Below are 15,231 nucleotides of genomic sequence, written 5' to 3'. Positions count from 1 at the left end.
TGGCGCAAATGTAACTTGCCACTTATCAGCCCAAGCCTGGATGTTGTCCAGGTCTTGCTGCATCTGGACATGGGCTGCTTCAGTATCTGAGGAGTCGCGAATGGTGCTGAACAAGTGAACATCCCCACTTCTGACCTTCTGATGGAGGGAAGGTCATGACAGGACTATGTCTCCACAAGGACTGTGCGGTGGTCACTGCTGCCAACACTGTCATGGACAGATACATCTGCGGCAGGCAGATTGGTGAAGATGACGTCAAGTAGGTTTTTCCCTCTTGTTGGTTCCCTCACCACCTGCCGCAGACCCAGTCTGGCAGCTATGTCCTTTAGGACTCGGCCAGCTCGGTCAGTAGTGGTGCTACCGAGCCACTCTTGGTGATGGACATTGAAATCCCCCACCCAGGATACATTTTGTGCCCTTGCCACCCTCAGTGCTTCTTCCAAGTGGTGTTCAACATGGAGGAGTACTGACTCATCAGCTGAGGGAGGGCGGTAGGTAGTAATCAGCAGGAGGTTACCTTGTCCGTGTTTGACATGATACCATAAGACTTCATGGGGTCCAGAGTCGATGTTGAGAACTCCCAGGGCAACTCCCTCCCTACTGTAGACCACTGTCCTGCCACCTCTGCTGGGTCTGTCCTGCCGGTGAGACAGGACATACCCACGGATAGTGATGGCTGTGTCTGGGACAGTGTCTGTAAGGTATGATTCCGTGAGTATGACTATGTCAGGCCGTTGCTTGACTAGTCTGTGGGACAGCTACAGAACAGCTCACAATACAAGAAAGACTTGCATCTCTGTAGCGCCTGTCAAAACCACTGGATGTCTCAGAGAGCTTTACAGCCAACGAGGCACCTCTGGAGTGTAGCCACTGTTGTCAGGTAAGAAGCGAGGCAGCAGATTTGCGCACAGCAAGCTCCCACAAACAGCACTATGATAATGACCAGATAATATGTTTTCTGTGACGTTGACTGAGGGAAACATATTGGTCCCAGGACACCAGGGGGGGGCCTCCTCTTCTTCGAAACAGTGCCCGTGAGATCTTTTACGTCCACCTGAGAGAGCAGATTTAATATCTCGTCTGAAAGACGGCACCTCCGACAGTGCAGCACTCCCTCAGTAACTGCAGTGGGGTGTCAACCTGGTTTTTAGCGCTGGGACAGAGAGTGCTATCAACTGATCCAAGGTTTTGTTCGATTTGTACTGTTCAGAAACTAGCAATTTTCCCACTTCCAAAAGTGCTTTGTGCAATGTAAAATCTGCAGGTGGTAAAGCCTAGTCACACCTGGTAAATGTGACTAATCGCAGGATGTTGGGTTGCAAGTTGATTATATCTAGAACGGTCAGAATGTTACCAAATGGATGTTACACTAATATACACCCAAGCAGACGGACGAGACAAAGCCCATGTTTGAAAAGGTAAGACAATGAATGTAACTCTTATACAGGTTTTGCTGTTCCTCCTGTGTAAACTTGAGACGATAATTGCAGGCCGACACACCCAGTGCCAGTACTGAGGGAGCGCTGCACTGTCAGAGGTGCCGTCTTCCACTGACACGTTAAACCGAGGCCCTCTCAGGTAGACGTAAAAGATCCCCCGGCCGCTGTTTCGAAGAAGAGCAGGGGAGCTATTCCTGGTGTCCTGGGGCCAATACTGAGCCCTCAATCAATTGAGGCAGAAAGTAGGAAACTACAGACCAGTTAGTTTAACATCTGTCGTTGGGAAATTGTTAGAATCCATTATTAAGGAAGTAATAACAGGACATTTAGAAAGTCAAAACGCAATCCATCCGAGTCAGCATGGTTTTATGAAGGGTAAATCGTGTTTGACTAATTTGCTAGAGTTCTTCGAAGCTGTAACAAGCAAAGTGGATAATGGGGATCCTGTAAATGGAGTATATCTGGACTTCCAGAAGGCATTTGATAAGGTGCCGCACAAAAGGTTAATACACAAGGTAAGATCACATGGGGTTAGGGGCAATTTATTAGCTTGGATAGAGGATTGGTTAACCAACAGAAAACAGAGTCGGGATAAATGGGTCTTTTTCTGGTTGGCAAGATGTAACTAATGGGGTGCCACAGGGTTCGGTCCTTGGGCCCCAACTATTCGCAATCTATATTAATGACTTAGATGCAGGGATAGAAGATACTTTGCAGATGACACTAAAATAGGTGGGATAGTAAATTGCAGTAACGAAATAAGAAATTTACAAATGGATATGGATAGGTTAGGTGAATGGGCCAAAATTTGGCAGATGGAGTTTAACTTGGATAAGTGTGAGGTTATCTACTTTGGTCGGAAGAATTGAAAGGCAAATTATCTAAATGGAGAGAAACTTCAGAATGTTTTGGTGCAGAGGGATCTGGGTGTCCTCGTGCATGAATCGCAGAAAGCTAGTTTGCAGGTACAGCAGGTAATAGGAAGGCAAATGGAATTTTGGCATTTACTGTGAAAGGAATAGAATATAAAAGTAGGGAAGTGTTTCTGCAACTTTACAAGGCATTAGTGAGACTGCACCTGGAGTATTGCGTACAGTTTTGGTCCCCTGACTTGAGGAGGGATGTAGTTGCATTGGAGGCAGTTCAGAGGAGGTTCACTAGATTGAGTCCAGAGATGAGGGGTTTGTCTTTTATGAAGAGAGATTGAGCAGTTTAGGCCTTTACTCTCGAGAGTTTAGAAGAATGAGAGGAGATCTAATTGAGGTATATAAGATGATTAAGGGGATTGACAAAGTAGACGTAGAGAGGATCTTTCCCCTTGTGGGGCAATCTAGAACGAGAGGTCATAGTTTTAGGATAAGTGGTAGCAGATTTAAAACAGAGATGAGGAGAAATTACTTCTCTCAAAGGATTGTGAGTCTGTGGAATTCAGTACCCCAGAGTGCGGTGGATGCCAGGACATTGAGTAAATTTAAGGAGGAGATAGACAGATTTTTAATTAGAAATGTGTTGAAGGGTTTTGGAGAACGGGCAGGAAAGTGGAGTTGAGGCCGAGATGAGATCAGCCATGATCATATTGGATGGCGGAGCAGGCTCGAGAGGCTGAATTGCCTACTCCTGCTCCTAGTTCTTATGTTCAATCCACACCAAAAAGATGATTTGGTCATTATCATATAGCTGTTTGTGGGAGCTTGCTGTGTACAAATTGGCTTCTGTGTTCCTATATAAAGGCAAGTCCTTCTTTTCTTTCGGTATTATTGGAGCCTATATGGTATTATTGCATTTTATTCATGCTATTGACAGTATACTGGGTTATAGGACAGTATACTGTTATCAGACAATATACTGTATTAAAAAAATACTATGTTATCAAACAGTATACTGTGATATAGGGCAGTATACTATGTTATCACAGGGTCGTATACTGTGTTATCAGACAGTATACTGTGAACTGGGCAGTATACTATGTTTTCAGACAATATACTGCATAATAGGACAGTATACTGTGTTTTTGGACAGTATACGACTTAATAGGACAGTATACCAAAGCTTTACTAAAGAAGTTGAAGCGCCTGTCAAGAGGAAGAAGGCGGCTTATGTTAGGATGAGACGTGAAGGCTCAGTTAGGGCGCTTGAGAGTTACAAGCTAGCCAGGAAGGATCTAAAGGGAGAGCTAAGAAGAGCAAGGAGAGGACACGAGAAGTCATTGGCGGATAGGATCAGGGAAAACCCTAAGGCTTTCTATAGGTATATCAGGAATAAAAGAATGACTAGAGTTAGATTAGGGCCAATCAAGGATAGTAGTGGGAAGTTGTGTGTGGTATCAGAGGAGGTAGGGGAAGTGTTAAATGAATATTTTGCGTCAGTATTTACAGTAGAGAAAGAAAAGGTTGTCGAGGAGAATACTGAGATTCAGGCTACTAGGCTAGATGGGATTGAGGTTCACAAGGAGGAGGTGTTAGCAATTTTGGAATGTGTGAAAATAGATAAGTCCCCTGGGCCAGATGGGATTTATCCTAGGATTCTCTGGGAAGCTAGGGAGGAGATTGCAGAGCCTTTGTCCTTGATCTTTATGTCGTCATTGTCGACAGGAATAGTGCCGGAAGACTGGAGGATAGCAAATGTTGTCCCCTTGTTCAAGAAGGGGAGTAGAGACAGCCTTGGTAATTATAGACCTGTGAGCCTTACTTCGGTTGTGGGTAAAATGTTGGAAAAGGTTATAAGAGACAGGATTTATAATCATCTTGAAAAGAATAAGTTCATTAGCGATAGTCAGCACGGTTTTGTGAAGGGTAGGTCGTGCCTCACAAACCTTATTGAGTTTTTCGAGAAGGTGACCAAACAGGTGGATGAGGGTAAAGCAGTGGATGTGGTGTATATGGATTTCAGTAAGGCGTTTGATAAGGTTCCCCACGGTAGGCTATTGCAGAAAATACGGAAGTATGGGATTGAAGGTGATTTAGAGCTTTGGATCAGAAATTGGCTAGCTGAAAGAAGACAGAGGGTGGTGGTTGATGGCAAATGTTCATCCTGGAGTTTAGTTACTAGTGGTGTACCGCAAGGATCTGTTTTGGGGCCACTGCTGTTTGTCATTTTTATAAATGACCTGGAAGAGGGTGTAGAAGGGTGGGTTAGTAAATTTGCGGATGACACTAAGGTCGGTGGAGTTGTGGATAGTGCCGAAGGATGTTGCAGGGTACAGAGGGACATAGATAGGCTGCAGAGCTGGGCTGAGAGATGGCAAATGGAGTTTAATGCGGAAAAGTGCGAGGTGATTCACTTTGGAAGGAGTAACAGGAATGCAGAGTACTGGGCTAATGGGAAGATTCTTGGTAGTGTAGATGAACAGAGAGATCTTGGTGTCCAGGTGCATAAATCCCTGAAGGTTGCTACCCAGGTTAATAGGGCTGTTAAGAAGGCATATGGTGTGTTAGCTTTTATTAGTAGGGGGGTCGAGTTTCGGAGCCACGAGGTCATGCTGCAGCTGTACAAAACTCTGGTGAGACCGCACCTGGAGTATTGCGTGCAGTTCTGGTCACCGCATTATAGGAAGGATGTGGAAGCTATGGAAAGGGTGCAGAGGAGATTTACTAGGATGTTGCCTGGTATGGAGGGAAGGTCTTACGAGGAAAGGCTGACGGACTTGAGGTTGTTTTCGTTGGAGAGAAGGAGGAGGAGAGGTGACTTAATAGAGACATATAAGATAATCAGAGGGTTAGATAGGGTGGATAGTGAGAGTCTTTTTCCTCGGATGGTGATGGCAAACACGAGGCGACATAGCTTTAAGTTGAGGGGTGATAGATATAGGACAGATGTCAGAGGTCGTTTCTTTACTCAGAGAGTAGTAGGGGCGTGGAATGCCCTGCCTGCAGCAGTAGTAGACTGGCCAACTTTAAGGGCATTTAAGTGGTCATTGGATAGACATATGGATGAAAATGGAATAGTGTAGGTCAGATGGTTTCACAGGTCGGCGCAACATCGAGGGCCGAAGGGCCTGTACTGCGCTGTAATGTTCTAATTCTAATCTAATTCTAATCCAATACTGTGTTTTCAGACCAGTATACTGTTTTATAGGACAATATACTGTAATCAGACAATATTCTGTATTATAAGACAGTATAGAGTCACAGAGAGATACAGCACTGAAACAGGCCTTTCAGCCCAACGAGTGTGTGTCGACCAACAGCCACCCATTTATACTAATCCTACATTAATCCCATATTCCCTACCACATCCCCACCACCTACCACCGACCTACACTAGGGGCAATTTACAATTGCTAATTTACCTATCAACCTGAAAGTCTTTGGCTGTGGGAGGAAACCGGAGCACCCGGCAGAAACCGACGCGGTCACAGGGAGAACTTGCAAACTGCACACAGGCAGTACCCAGAACTGAACCCGGGTCGCTGGAGCTGTAAGGCTGCGGTGCTAACCACTGCGCCATTGTGTTTTCGGACAGTATACTGTGTAATAGGACGGTATACTACGTAATAGGACTTTATACTATATAATAGGACAATATACTGTGTTTATGGACAGTATACTATGTTTTCGGAAAGTATACTGTGTTTTTAGGCAGTAGACTGTGTTTTCAGGCAGTATACTGTGTTTTCAGGCAGTATACTATGTAATAGGACAGTATACTGTGTTTTCAGACAGTATACCATGCAATAGGACAGTATACTGTGCTATCTGATTGTACACTGTGTTTTGGACGGTATACTGTGTTTTAAGACAGTATAGTCTGTTAAAGGACAGTATACTGTGTTTTCAGACAGTGTACTCTGTTAAAGGACAGTATACTGTGTTTTCAGACAGTGTACTCTGTGTTTTCAGACAGTATACTCTGTTAAATGACAGTATACTGTGTTTTCAGACAGTATACTCTGTTAAATGACAGTATACTGTGTTTTCAGACAGTGTACTCTGTTAAAGGACAGTATACTGTGTTTTCAGACAGTGTACTCTGTTAACGGACAGTATACTGTGATTTCAGACAGTATACTCTGTTAAAGGACAGTATACTCTGTTAAAGGACAGTGTACTGTGTTTTCAGACAGTGTACTCTGTTAAAGGACAAAAAACTGTGTTTTCAGACAGTATACTGTGTTTTCAGACAGTATACTCTGTTACAGGATGGTATACTGTGTTTTCAGACAGTGTACTCTGTTAAAGGACAGTATACTGTGTTTTCAGACAGTATACTCTGTTACAGGATGGTATACTGTGTTTTCAGACAGTGTACTCTGTTAAAGGACAAAAAACTGTGTTTTCAGACAGTATACTGTGTTTTCAGACAGTATACTCTGTTACAGGATGGTATACTGTGTTTTCAGACAGTGTACTCTGTTAAAGGACAGTATACTGTGTTTTCAGACAGTATACTCTGTTAAAGGACAGTATACTGTGTTTTCAGACAGTGTACTCTGTTAAAGGACAGTATAGTCTGTTAAATGACAGTGTACTGTGTTTTCAGACAGTGTACTCTGTTAAAGGACAGTATACTGTGTTTTCAGACAGTATAGTCTGTTAAAGGACAGTATACTGTGTTTTCAGACAGTGTACTCTGTTAAAGGACAGTATACTGTGTTTTCAGACAGTATAGTCTGTTAAAGGACAGTATAGTCTGTTAAATGACAGTATAGTCTGTTAAATGACAGTGTACTGTGTTTTCAGGCAGTGTACTCTATTAAAGGACAGTATACTCTGTTAAAGGACAGTATATTGTGTTTTCAGACAGTGTACTCTGTTAAAGGACAGCATACTGTGTTTTCAGACAGTGTACTCTGTTAAAGGGCAGTATACTGTGTTTTCAGACAGTGTACTCTGTTAAAGGACAGTATACTGTGTTTTCAGACAGTATACTCTGTTAAAGGACAGTATAGTCTGTTAAATGACAGTGTACTGTGTTTTCAGGCAGTGTACTCTATTAAAGGACAGTATACTGTGTTTTCAGACAGTATACTCTGTTAAAGGACAGTATACTCTGTTAAAGGACAGTATACTGTGGTTTCAGACAGTGTACTCTGTTAAAGGACAGTATACTGTGTTTTCAGACAGTGTACTCTGTTAAAGGGCAGTATTCTGTGTTTTCAGACAGTGTACTCTGTTAAAGGACAGTATACTGTGTTTTCAGGCAGTATACTCTGTTAAAGGACAGTATACTGTGTTTTCAGACAGTGTACTCTGTTAAAGGACAGTATACTGTGTTTTCAGACAGTGTACTCTGTTAAAGGACAGTATACTGTGTTTTCAGACAGTGTACTCTGTTAAAGGACAGTATACTCTGTTACAGGACGGTATACTGTGTTTTCAGACAGTGTACTCTGTTAAAGGACAGTATACTGTGTTTTCAGACAGTGTACTTTGTTAAAGGACAGTATACTGTGTTTTAGAACATAGAACATTACAGTGCAGTACAGGCCCATCGGCCCTCGATGTTGCGCCGACCTGTGAAACCATCTGACCTACACTATTCCATTTTCATCCATATGTCTATCCAATGACCACTTAAATGCCCTTAAAGTTGGCGAGTCTACTACTGTTGCAGGCAGGGCGTTCCACGCCCATACTACTCTCTGAGTAAAGAACTACCTCTGACATCTGTCCTATATCTATCACCCCTCAACTTAAAGCTATGTCCCCTCGTGTTTGCCATCACCATCCAAGGAAAAAGACTCTCACTATCCACCCTATCTAACCCTCTGATTATCTTATATGTCTCTATTAAGTCACCTCTCCTCCTCCTTCTCTCTAACGAAAACAACCTCAAGTCCCTCAGCCTTTCCTCGTAAGACCTTCCCTCCATACCAGGCAACATCCTAGTAAATCTCCTCTGCACCTTTTCCAAAGCTTCCACATCCTTCCTATAATGCGGTGACCAGAACTGCACGCAGTTTCAGACAGTGTACTCTGTTACAGGACAGTATACTGTGTTTTCAGACAGTATAGTCTGTTAAAGGACAGTATACTGTGTTTTCAGACAGTGCACTCTGTTAAAGGGCAGTATACTGTGTTTTCAGACAGTGTACTCTGTTAAAGGACAGTATACTGTGTTTTCAGACAGTGTACTCTGTTAAAGGACAGCATACTGTGTTTTCAGACGGTGTACTCTGTTAAAGGACAGTATACTGTGTTTTCAGACAGTGTACTCTGTTAAAGGACAGTATACTGTGTTTTCAGACAGTGTACTCTGTTAAAGGACAGTATACTCTGTTTTCAGACGGTGTACTCTGTTAAAGGACAGTATACTGTGTTTTCAGACGGTGTACTCTGTTAAAGGACAGTATACTGTGTTTTCAGACGGTGTACTCTGTTAAAGGACAGTATACTGTGTTTTGAGACAGTGTACTCTGTTAAAGGACAGTATACTGTGTTTTCAGATGGTGTACTCTGTTAAAGGACAGTATACTGTGTTTTCAGACAGTGTACTCTGTTAAAGGACAGTATACTGTGTTTTCAGACAGTATAGTCTGTTAAAGGACAGTATACTGTGTTTTCAGACAGTGTACTCTGTTAAAGGACAGTATACTGTGTTTTCAGATGGTGTACTCTGTTAAAGGACAGTATACTGTGTTTTCAGACAGTGTACTCTGTTAAAGGACAGTATACTGTGTTTTCAGACAGTGTACTCTGTTAAAGGACAGTATACTGTGTTTTCAGACAGTATAGTCTGTTAAAGGACAGTATACTGTGTTTTCAGACAGTGTACTCTGTTAAAGGACAGTATACTGTGTTTTCAGACAGTGTACTCTGTTAAAGGACAGTATACTGTGTTTTCAGACAGTGTACTCTGTTAAAGGACAGCATACTGTGTTTTCAGACGGTGTACTCTGTTAAAGGACAGTATACTGTGTTTTCAGACAGTGTACTCTGTTAAAGGACAGTATACGGTGTTTTCAGACAGTGTACTCTGTTAAAGGACAGTATACTCTGTTTTCAGACGGTGTACTCTGTTAAAGGACAGTATACTGTGTTTTCAGACGGTGTACTCTGTTAAAGGACAGTATACTGTGTTTTCAGATGGTGTACTCTGTTAAAGGACAGTATACTGTGTTTTCAGACAGTGTACTCTGTTAAAGGACAGTATACTGTGTTTTCAGACAGTGTACTCTGTTAAAGGACAGTATACTGTGTTTTCAGACAGTGTACTCTGTTAAAGGACAGTATACTGTGTTTTCAGACAGTATAGTCTGTTAAAGGACAGTATACTGTGTTTTCAGACAGTGTACTCTGTTAAAGGACAGTATAGTCTGTTAAATGACAGTGTACTGTGTTTTCAGACAGTGTACTCTGTTAAAGGACAGTATACTGTGTTTTCAGATAGTATAGTCTGTTAAAGGACAGTATACTGTGTTTTCAGACAGTGTACTCTGTTAAAGGACAGTATACTGTGTTTTCAGACAGTATAGTCTGTTAAAGGACAGTATAGTCTGTTAAATGACAGTATAGTCTGTTAAATGACAGTATAGTCTGTTAAATGACAGTGTACTGTGTTTTCAGGCAGTGTACTCTATTAAAGGACAGTATACTCTGTTAAAGGACAGTATATTGTGTTTTCAGACAGTGTACTCTGTTAAAGGACAGCATACTGTGTTTTCAGACAGTGTACTCTGTTAAAGGGCAGTATACTGTGTTTTCAGACAGTGTACTCTGTTAAAGGACAGTATACTGTGTTTTCAGACAGTATACTCTGTTAAAGGACAGTATAGTCTGTTAAATGACAGTGTACTGTGTTTTCAGGCAGTGTACTCTATTAAAGGACAGTATACTGTGTTTTCAGACAGTATACTCTGTTAAAGGACAGTATACTCTGTTAAAGGACAGTATACTGTGTTTTCAGACAGTGTACTCTGTTAAAGGACAGTATACTGTGTTTTCAGACAGTGTACTCTGTTAAAGGGCAGTATTCTGTGTTTTCAGACAGTGTACTCTGTTAAAGGACAGTATACTGTGTTTTCAGGCAGTATACTCTGTTAAAGGACAGTATACTGTGTTTTCAGACAGTGTACTCTGTTAAAGGACAGTATACTGTGTTTTCAGACAGTGTACTCTGTTAAAGGACAGTATACTGTGTTTTCAGACAGTGTACTCTGTTAAAGGACAGTATACTCTGTTACAGGACGGTATACTGTGTTTTCAGACAGTGTACTCTGTTAAAGGACAGTATACTGTGTTTTCAGACAGTGTACTTTGTTAAAGGACAGTATACTGTGTTTTAGAACATAGAACATTACAGTGCAGTACAGGCCCATCGGCCCTCGATGTTGCGCCGACCTGTGAAACCATCTGACCTACACTATTCCATTTTCATCCATATGTCTATCCAATGACCACTTAAATGCCCTTAAAGTTGGCGAGTCTACTACTGTTGCAGGCAGGGCGTTCCACGCCCATACTACTCTCTGAGTAAAGAACTACCTCTGACATCTGTCCTATATCTATCACCCCTCAACTTAAAGCTATGTCCCCTCGTGTTTGCCATCACCATCCAAGGAAAAAGACTCTCACTATCCACCCTATCTAACCCTCTGATTATCTTATATGTCTCTATTAAGTCACCTCTCCTCCTCCTTCTCTCTAACGAAAACAACCTCAAGTCCCTCAGCCTTTCCTCGTAAGACCTTCCCTCCATACCAGGCAACATCCTAGTAAATCTCCTCTGCACCTTTTCCAAAGCTTCCACATCCTTCCTATAATGCGGTGACCAGAACTGCACGCAGTTTCAGACAGTGTACTCTGTTACAGGACAGTATACTGTGTTTTCAGACAGTATAGTCTGTTAAAGGACAGTATACTGTGTTTTCAGACAGTGCACTCTGTTAAAGGGCAGTATACTGTGTTTTCAGACAGTGTACTCTGTTAAAGGACAGTATACTGTGTTTTCAGACAGTGTACTCTGTTAAAGGACAGCATACTGTGTTTTCAGACGGTGTACTCTGTTAAAGGACAGTATACTGTGTTTTCAGACAGTGTACTCTGTTAAAGGACAGTATACTGTGTTTTCAGACAGTGTACTCTGTTAAAGGACAGTATACTCTGTTTTCAGACGGTGTACTCTGTTAAAGGACAGTATACTGTGTTTTCAGACGGTGTACTCTGTTAAAGGACAGTATACTGTGTTTTCAGATGGTGTACTCTGTTAAAGGACAGTATACTGTGTTTTGAGACAGTGTACTCTGTTAAAGGACAGTATACTGTGTTTTCAGACAGTGTACTCTGTTAAAGGACAGTATACTGTGTTTTCAGACAGTGTACTCTGTTAAAGGACAGTATACTGTGTTTTCAGACAGTATAGTCTGTTAAAGGACAGTATACTGTGTTTTCAGACAGTGTACTCTGTTAAAGGACAGTATACTGTGTTTTCAGATGGTGTACTCTGTTAAAGGACAGTATACTGTGTTTTCAGACAGTGTACTCTGTTAAAGGACAGTATACTGTGTTTTCAGACAGTGTACTCTGTTAAAGGACAGTATACTGTGTTTTCAGACAGTATAGTCTGTTAAAGGACAGTATACTGTGTTTTCAGACAGTGTACTCTGTTAAAGGACAGTATACTGTGTTTTCAGACAGTGTACTCTGTTAAAGGACAGTATACTGTGTTTTCAGACAGTGTACTCTGTTAAAGGACAGCATACTGTGTTTTCAGACGGTGTACTCTGTTAAAGGACAGTATACTGTGTTTTCAGACAGTGTACTCTGTTAAAGGACAGTATACGGTGTTTTCAGACAGTGTACTCTGTTAAAGGACAGTATACTCTGTTTTCAGACGGTGTACTCTGTTAAAGGACAGTATACTGTGTTTTCAGACGGTGTACTCTGTTAAAGGACAGTATACTGTGTTTTCAGATGGTGTACTCTGTTAAAGGACAGTATACTGTGTTTTCAGACAGTGTACTCTGTTAAAGGACAGTATACTGTGTTTTCAGACAGTGTACTCTGTTAAAGGACAGTATACTGTGTTTTCAGACAGTGTACTCTGTTAAAGGACAGTATACTGTGTTTTCAGACAGTATAGTCTGTTAAAGGACAGTATACTGTGTTTTCAGACAGTGTACTCTGTTAAAGGACAGTATACTGTGTTTTCAGACGGTGTACTCTGTTAAAGGACAGTATACTGTGTTTTCAGATGGTGTACTCTGTTAAAGGACAGTATACTGTGTTTTCAGACAGTGTACTCTGTTAAAGGACAGTATACTGTGTTTTCAGACAGTGTACTCTGTTAAAGGACAGTATACTGTGTTTTCAGACAGTGTACTCTGTTAAAGGACAGTATACTGTGTTTTCAGACAGTGTACTCTGTTAAAGGACAATATACTGTGTTTTCAGACAGTGTACTCTGTTAAAGGACAGTATACTGTGTTTTCAGACAGTATACTCTGTTAAAGGACAGTATACTGTGTTTTCAGACAGTGTACTCTGTTAAAGGACAGTATACTGTGTTTTCAGACAGTGTACTCTGTTAAAGGACAGTATACTGTGTTTTCAGACAGTGTACTCTGTTAAAGGACAGTATACTGTGTTTTCAGACAGTGTACTCTGTTAAAGGACAGTATACTGTGTTTTCAGACAGTGTACTCTGTTAAAGGACAGTATACTGTGTTTTCAGACAGTGTACTCTGTTAAAGGACAGTATACTGTGTTTTCAGACAGTGTACTCTGTTAAAGGACAGTGTACTCTGTTAAAGGACAGTATACTGTGTTTTCAGACAGTATACTCTGTTAAAGGACAGTATACTGTGTTTTCAGACAGTGTACTCTGTTAAAGGACAGTATACTGTGTTTTCAGACAGTGTACTCTGTTAAAGGACAGTGTACTCTGTTAAAGGACAGTATACTGTGTTTTCAGACAGTGTACTCTGTTAAAGGACAGTATACTGTGTTTTCAGACAGTGTACTCTGTTAAAGGACAGTATACTGTGTTTTCAGACAGTGTACTCTGTTAAAGGACAGTGTACTCTGTTAAAGGACAGTATACTGTGTTTTCAGACAGTGTACTCTGTTAAAGGACAGTATACTGTGTTTTCAGACAGTGTACTCTGTTAAAGGACAGTATACTGTGTTTTCAGACAGTGTACTCTGTTAAAGGACAGTATACTGTGTTTTCAGACAGTGTACTCTGTTAAAGGACAGTATACTGTGTTTTCAGACAGTGTACTCTGTTAAAGGACAGTATACTGTGTTTTCAGACAGTGTACTCTGTTAAAGGACAGTATACTGTGTTTTCAGACAGTGTACTCTGTTAAAGGACAGTATACTGTGTTTTCAGACAGTGTACTCTGTTAAAGGACAGTATACTGTGTTTTCAGACAGTGTACTCTGTTAAAAGACAGTATACTGTGTTTTCAGACAGTGTACTCTGTTAAAGGACAGTATACTGTGTTTTCAGACAGTGTACTCTGTTAAAGGACAGTATACTGTGTTTTCAGACAGTGTACTCTGTTAAAGGACAGTATACTGTGTTTTCAGACAGTGTACTCTGTTAAAGGACAGTATACTGTGTTTTCAGACAGTGTACTCTGTTTAAGGACAGTGTACTCTGTTAAAGGACAGTATACTGTGTTTTCAGACAGTGTACTCTGTTAAAGGACAGTATACTGTGTTTTCAGACAGTGTACTCTGTTAAAGGACAGTATACTGTGTTTTCAGACAGTGTACTCTGTTAAAGGACAGTATACTGTGTTTTCAGACAGTGTACTCTGTTAAAGGACAGTATACTGTGTTTTCAGACAGTGTACTCTGTTACAGGACAGTATACTGTGTTTTCAGACAGTGTACTCTGTTAAAGGACAGTATACTGTGTTTTCAGACAGTGTACTCTGTTAAAGGACAGTATACTGTGTTTTCAGACAGTGTACTCTGTTAAAAGACAGTATACTGTGTTTTCAGACAGTGTACTCTGTTAAAGGACAGTATACTGTGTTTTCAGACAGTGTACTCTGTTAAAGGACAGTATACTGTGTTTTCAGACAGTGTACTCTGTTAAAGGACAGTATACTGTGTTTTCAGACAGTGTACTCTGTTTAAGGACAGTGTACTCTGTTAAAGGACAGTATACTGTGTTTTCAGACAGTGTACTCTGTTAAAGGACAGTATACTGTGTTTTCAGACAGTGTACTCTGTTAAAGGACAGTATACTGTGTTTTCAGACAGTGTACTCTGTTAAAGGACAGTATACTGTGTTTTCAGACAGTGTACTCTGTTAAAGGACAGTATACTGTGTTTTCAGACAGTGTACTCTGTTAAAGGACAGTATACTGTGTTTTCAGACAGTGTACTCTGTTATATTGTATACAGTGTACTGGACAATATCTCGCATTATGTTTCAGTGCTCTGTCGGATCTGAGTAAAGTTGCTGCTATTTTCTCAGTCTCCTACCTCCGCTCCTCCAAGTTGCTGGAACCCATCAGACATCATCTTCTCCTGTCCCTGCTCGATGAGACAGCTGGAGCCGTCTTGTGCTGCGCTGGGTGCCGCTCCCGGGAGCTGTCTGTCGTGCCCTTCTCTCCGCCGGCTTTGTGTGCAGGGAGCTGCCGCCTGCGGTTGCGGGGCGGAGCAGCGGCTCTGGGAGGCGTCGGCTCCTGGCACTGGCTTCGGGGGCCACTGGGTTCACTCTCGAGGAACATGCAATTCGCTGCCAAAGAGGAGTGGTTCAAAAGCAGGAATGAAACAGACTGAGCACTGGAGAGACAGAGACAGGGATAGAGAGAAGGAGAGAGAGAGTGAGACAGAGACAGGGATAGAGAGAAGGATAGAGAGTGAGACAGAGACAGGGATAGAGAGAAGGATAG

General features: G+C 41.6%; 1 protein-coding gene across 1 annotated transcript in view; it reads right to left on the bottom strand.

The window, feature by feature from the left end:
• LOC137357356 (solute carrier family 2, facilitated glucose transporter member 4-like) overlaps positions 1-14,899 on the bottom strand; it is a 33,009-nt gene extending 18,110 nt beyond the window's left edge. The window contains exon 1 of the mRNA XM_068023620.1: positions 14,819-14,899. Coding sequence (XP_067879721.1) covers positions 14,819-14,857 — 39 coding nt within the window. The 5' untranslated portion in view covers positions 14,858-14,899. The remainder of the gene's footprint in view (positions 1-14,818) is intronic.
• Positions 14,900-15,231: the final 332 nt, after the last annotated feature.

Source organism: Heterodontus francisci, chromosome 48, assembly GCF_036365525.1.
Source record: "Heterodontus francisci isolate sHetFra1 chromosome 48, sHetFra1.hap1, whole genome shotgun sequence".
Lineage (NCBI taxonomy): Eukaryota > Metazoa > Chordata > Chondrichthyes > Heterodontiformes > Heterodontidae > Heterodontus > Heterodontus francisci.
The sequence above is the reverse complement of the archived record's forward strand: the minus strand, read 5'-3'. Positions and strand labels throughout refer to the sequence as shown.